This window comes from Taudactylus pleione, unplaced genomic scaffold (genome assembly GCF_031769625.1).
Source record: "Taudactylus pleione unplaced genomic scaffold, aTauple2 ptg000021l, whole genome shotgun sequence".
In the NCBI taxonomy this organism is placed as follows: Eukaryota; Metazoa; Chordata; class Amphibia; order Anura; family Myobatrachidae; genus Taudactylus; species Taudactylus pleione.
The window spans coordinates 20,892,524-20,907,142 of NW_028284423.1; the positions used below are offsets into that span (position 1 = coordinate 20,892,524).

The 14,619-nt window shown below is 42.5% G+C and overlaps 1 protein-coding gene across 5 annotated transcripts in view; it reads left to right on the forward strand.

The window, feature by feature from the left end:
• WDR17 (WD repeat domain 17) overlaps window positions 1-14,619 on the forward strand; it is a 197,716-nt gene that overhangs the window by 147,234 nt on the left and 35,863 nt on the right. For all 5 annotated transcript variants that reach the window (XM_088448511.1, XM_088448485.1, XM_088448493.1 and 2 more), the window contains 6 exons: window positions 1,409-1,534; window positions 4,346-4,501; window positions 6,743-6,807; window positions 12,490-12,622; window positions 13,549-13,637; window positions 13,740-13,839. In XM_088448511.1, the coding sequence (XP_088304637.1) occupies window positions 1,409-1,534; window positions 4,346-4,501; window positions 6,743-6,807; window positions 12,490-12,622; window positions 13,549-13,637; window positions 13,740-13,839 (669 nt within the window). The remainder of the gene's footprint in view (window positions 1-1,408; window positions 1,535-4,345; window positions 4,502-6,742; window positions 6,808-12,489; window positions 12,623-13,548; window positions 13,638-13,739; window positions 13,840-14,619) is intronic.

Sequence of the window (14,619 nt, forward strand, 5' to 3'; positions counted from 1 at the left end):
TGCGGGGGACTTGCCTACTTGCACAGGGGGTGCTGGGGACTTGCCTGCTTGCACAGGGGGTGCGGGGGACTTGCCTACTTGCACAGGGGGTGCTGAGGACTTGCCTACTTGCACAGGGGGTGCTGTGGACTTGCCTACTTGCACAGGGCGTGCTGGTGACTTGCCTAGTTGCACAGGGGGTGCTGGGGACTTGCTTGCTTGCACAGGGGGTGCTGGGGACTTGCCTACTTGCACAGGGTGGTGCGAGGGACTTGCCTACTTGCACAGGGGGTGCGGGGGACTTGCCTACTTGCACAGGGAGTGCGGGGGACTTGCCTGCTTGCACAGGGGGTGCTGGGGACTTGCTTGCTTGCACAGGGGGTGCTGGGGACTTGCCTTCTTGCACAGGGTGGTGCGAGGGACTTGCCTACTTGCACAGGGGGTGCTGGGGACTTGCTTACTTGCACAGGGGGTGCGGGGGATTTGCCTACTTGCACATGGGGTGCGGGGGACTTGCCTGCTTGCACAGGGGGTGCTGGGGACTTGCCTACTTGCACAGGGGGTGCTGGGGACTTGCAGGTTAGTATATTTACCCCTATAAAACATGAACTGCACAGAAGTGTGAATTGCTGGTTTTTGTTGTTGTTTTGTTTCATAATACATAATATGCATGGATTTAATTTGTAGCAAGTTAAAGTGGGACGGAGCTGTCAATGAAGAACTTTACCTAATAGCACCATACCAATTCTCAACAATATTTTTTTTTTTCAATAAACTGTTTTATTAGCTCACAGTATCTTTTGTAAACTATGTAGGCAAAAGAGCTTGGACACTGACAGCAAATAGATCAACAAGATTTTATTGACGTCAGTACTGTGTAGGTCCACCGTGTGCAGTGATTACTGTAGACACCCTTCTTGGCAAACTGTCCACAAGTTCCTGGACAACAGCAGGCGGTATGTTTTGCCATTCCGCCTTATGTACAGTGACCAACTGTGACACTGAAGAAAGTCGAGTCAGTCTAGAACGCATCAGTCACTCCAATTCGTCCCAGAGGTTCTCAGTGGGGTTAAGATCTGGACTCTGAGCTGCCCAGCCCATCCGGGTTACTGAATGTTCTGTATACCTGTCCAGCATCACCCTGGAAACATGACAGGTGGCATTGTCATCCTGATAATAACATTTGTTGTTTCCATAGACTGCAACTGCGTGGGCCTCCATACCAAGTGTTCTTGTTGAAACCGACACACTAGTGGCCATTTGGAAATCGTGTGCAATGGGTATGCATTTTGCTTGCGCTGGGGTGTCCAATCACTTTTGTCTACATAGTGTATATTTTTCCTTACATTTATTTACAAAGAATACATTTAAGCAGCATCTTTATTATTGTATTAATATACTGATGATTTATTCTAATTTCTGACTTCAGCCTCCAGGAGGTAGCAAGAATTTATGGGACTTAGTCGCAGTGTTGAAAGGTCAAGATGACAGTTTACTTCCACAAAACTACTGCAAAGGAATTATGCACATGAAGCATCTTGTTAGGTTTAAGACAGTAAGTATATTATATTACCCTTATTTCTTGTGGTAGAGACTGAAGTATACATTCCTGTGTTAGCCATTGTTGCTTGCAGTAAAACAACTTAGCAACCCTACTTCTGATTACCACAGTGCCATCAAAAGTCATTGATGAAGCACCAAACATGTGGGTGCATGGAGCATTTCATTTTGTGAAAGTGCACCTAATTTCCACATTACACACAACAGAGGACAGGCATTAATTTTAGAATTTTTTGGAACTAGATGGAAATGCGCATAGGGGTAGCATTACAGAGCACATCCTGCTGTCACTCCTTCATTATTTAAACTTTTGTGTTTGTATCCCTAAATACTTAAGGGCATATTTATCAAAGATATTTTACAGGAAATACTCAAAAAAATTAAGGTGACCGCAGCAGTGTCTGTGATAAACGTGAGAGGACATCAGTGCTAGAGCTGCTATCTACTGTGCATTCAGGACCAGCGTGATGCAGGAGGCTGCTAGGCTGGATAGGCGCTTTCACTGCTCTGCTGCACTAGCGAGTTATTCACTGGTGCTGCTCCTATCAAACATTGTTATAGGCAGGAAGAGGCACCGATCTTCTGGGTCTCCCCTCCCCTGGTCTGTGGCCACAACAGCTTCTGTTGCTCTATCCCAGCCTCCTCTCCTCCTATCACTTTTTTAGTGAAGCTTAGTCTTCTTTTAATTCACTTTATATTATGCCCAATTAAGGTTAGAGAGACTATATATATTTTTTTTAAATGTAATTTTTTTCATTGAATCCTTAAGGTCAAAGATGAGGGCAGTTAGTGCAAACATTACATCATTTACAATCAGAACGGATTATGAGTTAAATAATTTGCATAAATAAAAAATATGTTTCAATTTTTTTTATATATTCCTTCTACTCCTTTTAGCTTCTAACCTTGTGTTGGATAGCTACATATGCCTGTTGTCTAATTGGGGATGGTGGTGCTGGTTCCAGTGGTGGTTCCAGTATATTCACACACACACACACACACACACACACACACACACACACACACACACACACACACACACACACACTAATTATTTTACATGTAATCTATTCTGGTTGTAAATGGTGTAATGTTGGCACAAACTGCCTGTGTGTTTGAATTTAAAGATTCAATGAATAGTGATCAGCCATATAGTAACTATCATAAATGAATAAGTATGTTTCAAAAAATTATATGCAGTCTCTCTAATCTTAATAGTGACATGTCCAAAGGACATATTTGTAGGAGGAAGCAAACTTACAGTTTGCGGGGGGTGCTGAATAACCTAACACCGGCCCATGCACCCTAAAATGACAGATGCTGTATATGGCACCTGTGCAGAAGGAGTTGTATACGATATCCTGGTGGTGACCATTCAGCCAGTCAAAATCCTGATGCATGTTGGTAAGTATTCTAACCCTAACCCACCCCTCCTGCAACCTAACCTTAATACTCACCGTTGGGATTCTGGAGCCAATATTGTGATGACTATAACAACATCCTGTGCAGAAGATAGCAAAGACTCTGGTACTATGTGGAAAAAATTGCAGATGGACTTCTCATTTGTTAAATCTCCTCTTTGTGATTTACTGTATCACATGTAGGCTCACAAGACATTCATAAACCCCAGTGACAAGTCTACCTATAACAAACACCGTTTCCCTCGAAGCTCAATGGCCTTACCAGTACTTAGTTGCCAGATCTCTTGCATGACTTGGAAGAATGTATTAATAGTTAGGATATAAACAAAACAACTGATAAAGCAATAGAGGTATAGAAAGGAATATAGGGCCCCATTTATCAACACGACATAACCCCTTTAGCACTCGCTGAAAGTCCTCCTTTCAATATTTAACAAATAGTTGTAATCTAAGATTACTGCTATTTGTCACTGTATTGCTTACACCATCTATAGATGGCAAGGGCCATATGGTCCCCATTGCTGGCAATGGGGACCCGGCAGCAGACTCTCGGCGACACCTTCCAGACACTGCTGGGTTTCTGCTGGGTAAAAGTATCATGCACATGACACAGCAACCTGTCGCTGGCATTGATAGGCTGCCAACAATAGAGCAGAAGATGCCGCTGAGGAGGTTATAGTCGCTGGACCTCACCAGGCCTCGCTGGAGAGGTAAGTAATGTTGAATACCAGTGGCATGCGCACAAGCTGGCGTCACAGAGACTGGCAGAGAGCAGAGCAGCGAGTAGACCTCCTCTGGAGATATAGGTAGGAGCCGCTGTTGGTATCTTTCAAATGATGGGTCCTCTTAGTACTGTATTTATTGTCTAATGATTACCTATCTTCATCGGACAACTTGCACTACTGGAAACATATGTTTTCCATATATGGGGGAGGTGCAGATTTTTTTTTGTCAAAATAAACAGAATAGTAATTTTTACTAGTTTGGAAAGGTGGATTATTGCGAAACAAGAACAGAAAAGTTTTCCTTTGTATTGTTTATATGACAGAAAACAAATGACATTTGCTTTTAGTTCACTTTCTTGAAATTTCAATAAAAACCCTCTTTTTTGGCCACGGCTTACTTTTGTTATGTATTGTAAGGAGTAAAAAGACTAATGGTATTTTCTGAAAATACAAAGTCTTCTGAAAAAGAGACCCAAATGTGATATCAGATTTTGACCTCAGCACAGGGGGGGAGAAAACCCTCATCAGTGAGGGGCTGAAGTAGTATATATCTTTGTAATTCAATGCCTGTACATGTTTAAGCCCTAAAGTATAATATATATTTCCAGTACTATCTATAAATGTCAGTAAACATGGAAGTTATGTTTGTATCCCTGACAGTCTAAAGCCCAAGAGCTAACAACCGTGAAGATGTCGAAATTTGGTGGTGGCATTGGTGCTCCAAGCAAAGAAGAACGACTGAAGGAAGCTGCTGAAATACACCTGCGATTAGGCCAGATCCAAAGATACTGCGAGCTGTTAGTGGAACTTGGGGAGGTACTTTATATTGCTTCTTCAGTTATTATCCCAAGAGTATGACCTTAATAATGAGAAATTAATCTGTTTCGTTATTTATGCTAATTCTGCAGTAAATAAATCACTGTTTTACCTTTCAAAAACATATTTATATATCAAAGTAATAAAATGTTGCCTATACATAGACTGGTGAATGAGCCACTCTTTGCAGATAATTAATGTGTACAGGCACAGTCTTTTGTGGGGCATTGCACCATGTTGCTGGTACATTGAATGTGTACATAGCCAACCCCTTCTTACATACATATGATGAGGTTTTTCTGCTGCCTAAGATGAGATTGCAACCCCTTATGAGCCATATCTGGCTATAACCAAGCACTTATGCTGTCATATTTATCTCTCTGTTAGTTTATCCATCAAGTATATACTTCTGTATGAAGACATGTTCATATACAATGGATACCTTTATATGCAGTGCTTTCTAATGTGCACAACTGCTAACAAATTGCTTTATTTAATAAGAACGTATAGAAAATACCTAGAAAAAACTTGTTACAGGCGTAAAACTCCAGCTTGTTTCTGCTCTGAAAGTGCTCTGCGGTCTCTAGCAAATGAACAACATATCTTCATGTTTGCACAACCTTCTAGCTCAGTTAAATACCTTAGTTGATTACTACTTCCTTGGGTAAGACTAGGCTAAGCTAAGGGACATCTAGATCTAGTTATTATGGGATGGGTACATGATGCCAGCGCTCGGGATCGCGGCAGTCAAAATCCTGACGCCATCATCCAGACAGGGTTAGGATACCGACACCTGTCGGTCGGTATCCTAACCCTCCCCCTCTCCCTACTCTAACCCTAACCCTCCCTCCCCGGTGCCTGAATCTAACCTCCCCCTAGTGCCTAAATCAAACCTTCCCCTCCCCGCACCCTAAACCTAACCCTCCCCCCAAGTGCCTAACCCTAACCCTTCCACTAGTGCCTAACCCCTTACACTAACCCTCCCCCCAACCCCGCTACATACCTTCGGGATGCCAGCGGTCGGGATGCTGGCGCCGGGATTCTGACAGGTGTCTGGATTCCAGTGCTGGCGGCATCCCATGTGTTGGGATACTGGACATATCCTGTCATTATCTGTGATCCATGCAAAAACGGCATTAGCTTGTTTGTTACACCATTTTTGTGTACAGAAAGAAAGCAAAAACTGGTGCAATGACATCAAAAGGACACACAACTGTATTCTGCACTGTGTTTGCATATTTAGAGTATGCATATTGTATATTTAGCATGCTTAAGATAAATTAATAGATATATGGTAATTTATACCTGTGTAAAAGGGCAGATCAACAGCATAAATATTCTTTTGTGATGTCAGGTGCTTATTTTTGCATAAACAGGAGAACATTTTATGGTATCACTATCTGCAAGGATTTGCAAGTAAAGGTATCATCATCTGTTAGAGTGCCCTTGCAAGTCTGTTCTTTCTGATGTGAGTGAATCAGACATACTTTACTAAGGGACTGATTCAGAGATGGACACTAATGCAATTTTCACGCAGATCGAGCGATTGTTTGCCATTTCGCATGCGTATGCACCACACTGCGCGTGCGCTGCGATCACATTGCGAGCACATTGCGATTACGCACGCACAGAGAAATCCATCGCTAAGTGAGTGACAGACTTGCAGCGTTTGGGAGTTGTATTGGGGAGTGGTCACAAAAACGCAGGCGTCACTGTCCGTTTAAACGCTGTTGCATGGGCGAGCATAAATTAGCCACTGTGAATGCATATGCAACTCTGCGTGTCAGAAGAGCGCCCAAGGCTGCGGCAGGTCAGACCTGCCGCAAGGGTAATATGGCTGCCAATGTGCTTTGATGTTACCGATGTTTACAGAGGTATGCGTCGTCGCAAGCTGGTAAGAAGGCAGCAGTGGGCGTCTTTAGGGTCAGGTGATCTTTGTTAACATTATCATAATTTCGCAGCAGCGATTGCATTAGCATCCGTCTCTGAATCAGACCCTAAGTGCATCCAGTAAAGTCAGCACATCAGAATAAAGTTTGCGGGATGACATAAAGTAAATGGCCCGTCAAGGATGGAGAAAGACTATATAAGGAGATTTTCATCGTTTTATGGGTGGATACTCAAGTTTTAGCTATACCCCAGGAGGCATACACAGCGAACTAGTGTATGGTGGACTTATATATGAAAATGAATAGAAGATAAAATGTATTATATATATGTCTCATATTTTTTCATTTATAGTGGGATAAGGCATTGTCAGTGGCTCCAGGTGTTTCTATGAAATACTGGAAAAAATTAATGCAAAGGTGAGTAATTATACCCTTAATTATGAAGCTGTTCAACTTCTATAGGATAGCAACTGTTTTCCAGGAAGTGACGTTATAGAAATACAGTACCAAACCTCCATACTGGACTAATGACAGCGAATACAAGCAAACTTCTCATTGCATTCCACTACAATAGAGTGACCCTAGTAAGTAACAGGATGATTACAGCCACACTCAAAGAAAGTTGTATCTATTTTTAAACCCTTGAAAAAACTTTTTAGCTTTATCTGTAACTAATGTGCATTGTATGAATCCTTCTTTTTAAACCTATGAGCTTGAAATGTAAGTATAAAACATGTGGCATACACATTCAAGTATAATCAATGGAGGAACTACCACAGATGCAGGGGATGCGGGGACTATGAAGCCTAGAGGTGAAGGGGAGCAACATAGCTGCAATATACTCTGCAACAGTGGTTGCTCTCCAACTATGTGCACCCATTATCAGCTCATATCAGCACAGAGCATGCCCAGTGAAGCCCTAACGGGTCTTCATTGTGGTAGTGCTACTGCCAAACTTGTTAAGAAGAGCACACCAGGAGCCATGGGAGTATGGAATGGCTTTGACAGGCCCACATCCCCAAATTGTGCTATGGAGCTTGACAATATAATGCCACTACTATGCCCAGTCCCACAGATCCTATGTACAATTTTAATGACAACACCAATTTCTTTTTTGTTGGTTAATTTAATGTAGTTTTTTGTGTTTGAGTGCCCAGGCTTTTTGTTTATGATTTACAGCCTTAACAATTGCCATATATTTGTCTGGGATGTAGTCTGGAAGCCGACGGTCTAAATGCCGACCGCCGGCTTCCAGACTGCTTTATCCCGACTAGGTATGAATGACAGGTGTCGAAATCTAGACGCCTGTCATTTACCCAACGTCGGGAGACCGGCGCCCGGCATCCCGATCTAGCAGATGCCGGGCGCCACAGCGGACAGCCGCGGGGGGGTAGGGTTAGGTTTAGGGCTCCTGGGGGGACTTAGGGCTAGGCACCCCCCCGTGAGGTTAGGGTTAGGCTAGGAGGAGAGTTAGGGTTAGGCACCCCCGGGGGGAGGTTAGGGTTAGGCACCCCATGGGGGAATTAGGTTTAGGCAGCGGGGAAGGGGGGGTTAGGTTTAGGCACTTAGAGGGGGGGTTAGGGTTAGGCACAGGGGGGGAGATTAGGGTTAGGAACCCCTAAGGAGTGTCAGGGTTAGGGGGGTTAGGTTAAGTTAGTATATACTTACCTTTAGGATGATCAGGATTTCCTCCTTTGTCGGGCAGCTGCTGTCAGGGATTGAACCGCCGGCCAGGTGGTAATACATATCACACCCATTTGTCTTGTGCAGTCTTGAATGCTCTTAATCTATACCAAAATGGTTGGGGGTCTATGGGGGTGATTCAGCTTAGGACGGAATTGCAAAGCACCTCTTGCTGGATTAGCGATCCCAGCACTGGGACCGAGGTTGCATGCTGGGGTCACCCATGACCATTGGGTGAGTAAGCCTTGCTAAGCCAGGAAACTGTGTCCAAGGACACAGCCCCTGGACTTGCCACTACTCTAAAACAGGGCCGACACGCCCCTGTTTCCGGGAATGCTGGCCCTTAAATGCCTCTGTTTGTCAATCAGGTAGAGGCATAGCAGGGGCTGCGTGCAATCATGCAGGACCTGTTCTGCACATTCGCAGAACGGGTCCTGCACATGCAAAGATTCCCAATAATCGGGAGTCTGCAATACTGAATCAGCCCTTATGTTAGTGTAACTAAAAAGGAGATAAGGGAGGAGAGGTGGCACAGAGAGAAAAAGGAGGGACAAGGATAACAAGAAATCATGTGGTAGTTATTGTTAGAGTTTATTGATGACATTTTAAGGTATTCTCCTATACAAGGTGTCAGTTTTTCCATATAAAATAATTTATTAATCCATTATGAAGGCATGTTACCTGCTTTTCATCTAAAAACATAAAAACAATCAAGCGTTGGACTGCAGTTGTGTAATACTGCCACCTAAAAGACAGTCATGAGAGACATTCTGAAGGCTAAAGTTCTATTTCAAATTATTGACTTAATTGTTCTCATCACATTTACTCAAAGATTTAGGGGTTTAGGGCCAATCCACCAAACATACCACATCATCTAGATATTGTCACACCAGCAAAGCCGTAAGCAGAGAACCTAGGCTATATAGTATTCTTCCCAATCTTCTTGGAATCTGTAAGTCATTATCTTACATTCCCATCCAGTCTGTTGGATATTTCTGTAGTGAATATTATATTAAACTATATATTATAGTAATACAGTTTTTCATTTATTGCTCTTAGTCAATCTCCCATTTCATACAACACTCCATTTTATAATCAGATTTACTCAGGTCTGTGTAGAGACATACCACCTGCACCTTAAGGTCCATTAGGGATAAGGCCATAAACCCACAGTGATAAAAGGTGTTCTGGTATAACATTTCAAGAAAGGAGGAAAGTTTGTCTCATATTTGTTTCCGTGAATTGATTAATCAAGTCACAAGCCTGGAATTTCCATTGCAAGTCTTGAGCTGATAGGTAGAGGTAGGGAACTGGAGAAGTAGGGTTTTTACACAGTGTGGTAAACAAACAGACACGTGATTTGCTGGGCTGATAGCAGTTGTGCTTGGTGTTGCCATTTCCTCTCTCCCCGTTCCATCTTTGACCCCTCTACCCCCTTTTATGCCTCTCTACCACTGTCTTATCTCGTCTCTGTTACTCTATCTGTTATTAAAAAAGTTCATAGTATCCATTTCCTACTTTTTTTAAGCTATGCAGAAATAAGAAAATGAACATTCATAATAAACTCTAACAAATAACATGGAGTTTAAATACGGCATCACAAGTCTGCATGGTAGCACCTCTATTATGTTTAAATTTAGGGTGTGCAGTCCAACCCTCACCCTCCCCTTTTTCCTTTGTATGTGTGTATTTAATGTACACTTGAAGGCGAGACTCCTTCTGACTGGATTAGCACCCCTCCCACCTGCCCCTAGGTGATTTTAATTAGTACAGGACCTTGCATTTCAGTCTACACATTTGAATGGGCACTATTATAGGTAAGTTCTGGATAAATGTATATAATGTGTCAATATTAGGGATGTTAGGTACCAACCTGATGAGGTTCACCTTGACATGTTAGGTAGGCATGTAGTTTTGGCCAGCCATACCAAGAACAGTATTTATACTCCATGATAAATGTTAGAGTTTATTATAGAAATTTTGATTATCAGAATTCTTAGTGCTTAGAGTGTGCCCTGCATTTTCTTTTCTTTCTTTTTTTTACATGACACTACAAGTTTCAGCATGGTAGCACCTCTTATTATGGCCGTCCACCACCCCTCCCCCCTTTTATTTAATCCAGTCAGGTTAGGGCAGTAATGTGTAGTCTGGATATGAAAACATGGTTCAGCATTTTGTACTGTTATTCTGCTGTGAGTAGGACTACAGTAACTGTGGTTGGCTCACGAGAGTCCTAGGCTGCAGGCCATGCTTGGATTCTCCAGTTTGGATAGGGTTTTGTGCCAATAAGGTCTCCTCTGTGAAAGAAAGGAGGTGAAGCAAGAGGTATGGATCAGCAAAGTAATAGATAGATGTGTTCCCCCTGGGTGGAAATCAAAACATACTGGAGTACCACCTTGTGACACTAGTACCAAAGGATGCCTATATCTGCTAGGGATGGCCATCGGCCATCAATGGTTTTGGCAGCCCGGTCAAACGGTCGACGTCTGCGCATGCACAGCAGGGCTAATGGCTAAACCATTGATGGTTTTCTGCCAATGGTTAAAACCATAGACCATTGATGGTAGAGTCATTGGTGGCATCTCCCATGTCTGCTCTATACCATGCTACTCTGTCAATAGTAATTCTGATAGTTGCTGACAATTTTATTCAGGATGCACAATTGTCAAAAAATTTAAAAGGTATCGCAAACTCATGATTTAAATTAAAGTTAAATAAAATCCCCAAAATTTGTATTATATGTGTTCTTTAGATTGAGGGAAAGCAAATGAATGCAGTTTTTCTATTTGTGTGCTAACAAGAATAAGGTGATTGCCCTGTGCACATTTGGGTCGATGCTGAGTTTGCAAAGTCACATAAATCTCAGGTTTGTGCAGGTCTGCATCAGCCTCATATGTTCCATGTTTACGTCAGTTGTACATCATACACATATATTTTAAAACATTTGTTCTGTTACTGTGGATATTATTGACATAACTAAATAAAACTCTTGAATATGGTAGGCATAATTTTCCTTCTAGATAACACCTATGAATCCACAATTAGCCAAACAGAACAGTTAGCTAGCGCATTGATATGGCTTTGCCAGGTGTATATGTGTCTCTTTGTGGGTCTGCATCCCTTCCCAATTACCCAAACAGCTCTTACTGTGCTCAGCCTGGGTTAAAGCGCCCCTTCCCTCCCTCCCCTCTGTCACCTTTCCAGTAGCAAATGTCAGATATGAGCAAATCTGTATGTGCATATAAGCGTGCAGCTTGTTTTGTGAGCATATGCAGAACTCAGAACTAGTTTGCAAACTGGCCTAAGTCCATCCAGCCATCAACCACATTGTGAGCACCATAGCGGTCTTTTTCAGTATTGTGTATTCTTCAAAGTGGTAGTTGTTTACATTGGTATACTGTTATTTTGTTGCACATTATGTACATTAAAATACTAAATCTTACATGATACTTATTCTAATCAATGGAAGAAGTTAATCGATCTGTTACTTTGTCTCGTAATCTTTCTAAAATAATACAGCATTTCCACAAAAATCCCAGGTTCGATACGGTATTTCGGACCCGGCTCATATCACGTTTCCACTGCACCCTCAATAAAAATTGTTTTTTTCAGCACACAGCATGCCTGTTTCTCCTCTCCAGGCCCCAGTGTGCCCAGTGCCCAGCTCTCCAAAAGCACAGTGCACAGCTCTCCAGCTCTCTTTATCCAGCTCTCCAAAACAGCCTTTTCCAGCGTAGACGCGTCTCCTCTCAAGATCTCTGGCTGATGACATCACCAGCCAGCGTCCAGGAAGCTCCAACATGACCCCTCCCATTAGGTACAAAATGCTCTGCTCCTGGACTTCCCACCTAATTTGTGATTGCTGTCACCTGTGTTGAACTAGTTAATTGATGAGAAAGGTGTTTCACCAGAGGTGTCTGCAATCATAAATTAAAAGGGAAGTCCAGGAGCAGAGTATTTTGTACCTAATGGAACGGGTCCTGTTGGAGGGTCTACAATCAGTGGCTTTTGCGGTTATCCGGGTCAGATAACCCGGATAGGAACTGTTTCCACTACAGCGCTACCAGTTCTTTCCCATGTAAAATCCTGCTCAAGACCCGGGAAGAAATGCCGGATCAGTCAAACCGGAATTTTCTTCTAGGAGCCGTTTCCACTGAGAAGCGACCTGCATTGACATGGCAATAACCCGGGTTTTGCAGCACTGGAAAAGGGGTATTATGGTCAAAATACTTAGAGTAGTCTAAAAGATTAGAACAACAACAATAAATAAACTCGAGGTAGGAAACAAAAATACTTATTATGTAAAAAAATAAAGTTCATCATATTTTTGTCTGTCTTTTATCTATGAATATAAATTGGTTGTGACTGTTCACTGGTAACGGTGAATATAACTTCCTATGTTTGGTTTCCTTATAGAAGAGCCAGTCAGCTGATTGAGGAGGAAAATGATGATGTCATTCCCTACTGTATAGCTACTGGGGATGTGAGAAAACTTGTCAACTTCTTTACTTCCAGAGGCCAACTTAAAGAGGCTTTACTTGTTGCACAGGTATGATCACTTGCCATTCAGTGTCACCTTACACATATGTATTTCCCTGTATTGGCTTTCATTACAATCAGTACACGGGAAGAGTAGTTTAGAACTGCACATAATTTAAGTGCATAATAGTTGATGATAATAATTGCAGTATATTTGCTTCAGATGCATTTATAGTCTAGATTTGAGGCTGCTCATATCTTAAATTGTATGTAACTGAATATATAGAGCTCAAAACTATATGTGGATATGCAAACTGGCATCTCTTACATTCAACTGAAAATCAGCCTCTAGGTATACAGATTAGTAGTGTGCTGTAATGTGGCAGTATCAGGCTATCAGCAATAGGCACAGACTTTTGATTCTTTAAACTTTAAATCCTGCTGCTAACCTCATTCTATAACTCTGGCAATACCCTGCATTTCTACACTGACTGCCCAAATTATTGGGTCCAGTAACACTTTACAAACTTTTGCTACATGTTATCCTCAGGGCTACTTAGATGGCCGATGGTCTCGCAGAAGATCCGATGTTGCGTCTTAGGACACAGCACTCAGGTCCGCGAGATGCGGTCAGGAGGCGTCTATTTACACCTGACGTCCCCTGCTGCATTAGTATATTAGTAGTACGGTATTGCACAGCCGCTTCCCTGTTTCTGTGCAATACCGTACAATACCGTACAACTCTGAATCAGGCCCTGAATACAGGTAATTGTTGTGGCCACTTAAAACGTGGGACTGCCCACAGAAAATGGGACACATAGGAGACTGTGAACACATACATGCTAATTGTGGTTATTAGCCGAGAAAATTAACAAGTCTGATCAAACTTCTGGTGTATTTGGTTTCACTAGCTCTGAAGCCCAAACTACAGTATGCGTCTTGATTACTCTATAGCTGTATCATTTCCTACTAATTAACTAACGTGTTTACTTCTAGGCAGCTTGCGAAGGAAACATTCAGTCTGATCATGTCTCACTCACCACTGTATCTCCAACTGATGGCAACAATGTAGATGATTACAATGAGTAAGTATTTTCCTTTAACTTTACATATTTAATGTATTATTGGTGAATTATCAATGGATAAATGAATGAATACAAACATTTACTATTTCTTTCATTGTGCAGACTTCTGAGTAGAGTCAGTACAGAGTTGGCAGAGTGGTATTTCCAGGACGGGCGAGCTGTGCTTGCCGCATGCTGCCATTTGGCAGTAGACAACATTGAAGTAAGTTTCTTTATGCACTTTGGGCCTGATTCAGAGCCGTTCGCTATTTGTGGTCGTTCGTTCTAAAACAAGGGGTGGCTATTCAAATGATCAGTTCGCAAATTGCAGTCTGTTCACACCTCTAAGTCTGAATGAGCGAGCAAAACATACGCTCGTTTATTTGTTAAAAACGCCCCCTGGCCGCACGCACCATACGTCATGTCCGCTATTTATTAGATTAATCGAGTACATCGACCAGCGTATGAACTGCTCGCTATTCTTGTGGTTGGTTTTTGCTACCACAATCTTGCGAGCAGTTCTGGCTATAAAATAACCCAGTGACGTGGTCAATGATGCTGCTGTATTAATTATGCACACCCATAAAACGCCCGTTTTGACCTTTAAGCACGCCTGCGTTCGGATCTCCACTCCCCATTTTCAAGCACCTTCCCCTGTTACCACCCACATACGCCTCATTCTGTCACTCAAAATAGCAGGCATTCGCTATATTGCAAGCACATGAATTTCGTCCGCACTGACTGGTTCGCGCATGCGTATAACGATCCGTACGCATGCGCAGATGTGCGAACATCGCTCGGAACGAGCGTACTGCCGCTAGCGAGTGGCTCTGAATGAGGGCCTTTATCAAGAAACATTGTGCCACTTCCTAAGGTAACGATTCATTACCTAGATAAGAAGATTTTGACATTTTTTTTTCTAAATATAAGAACCAGTATGATTCACGCCATTCCCTTCAACAGTGGTGCTTACATTTATATCCACCATACAAGCACACACATA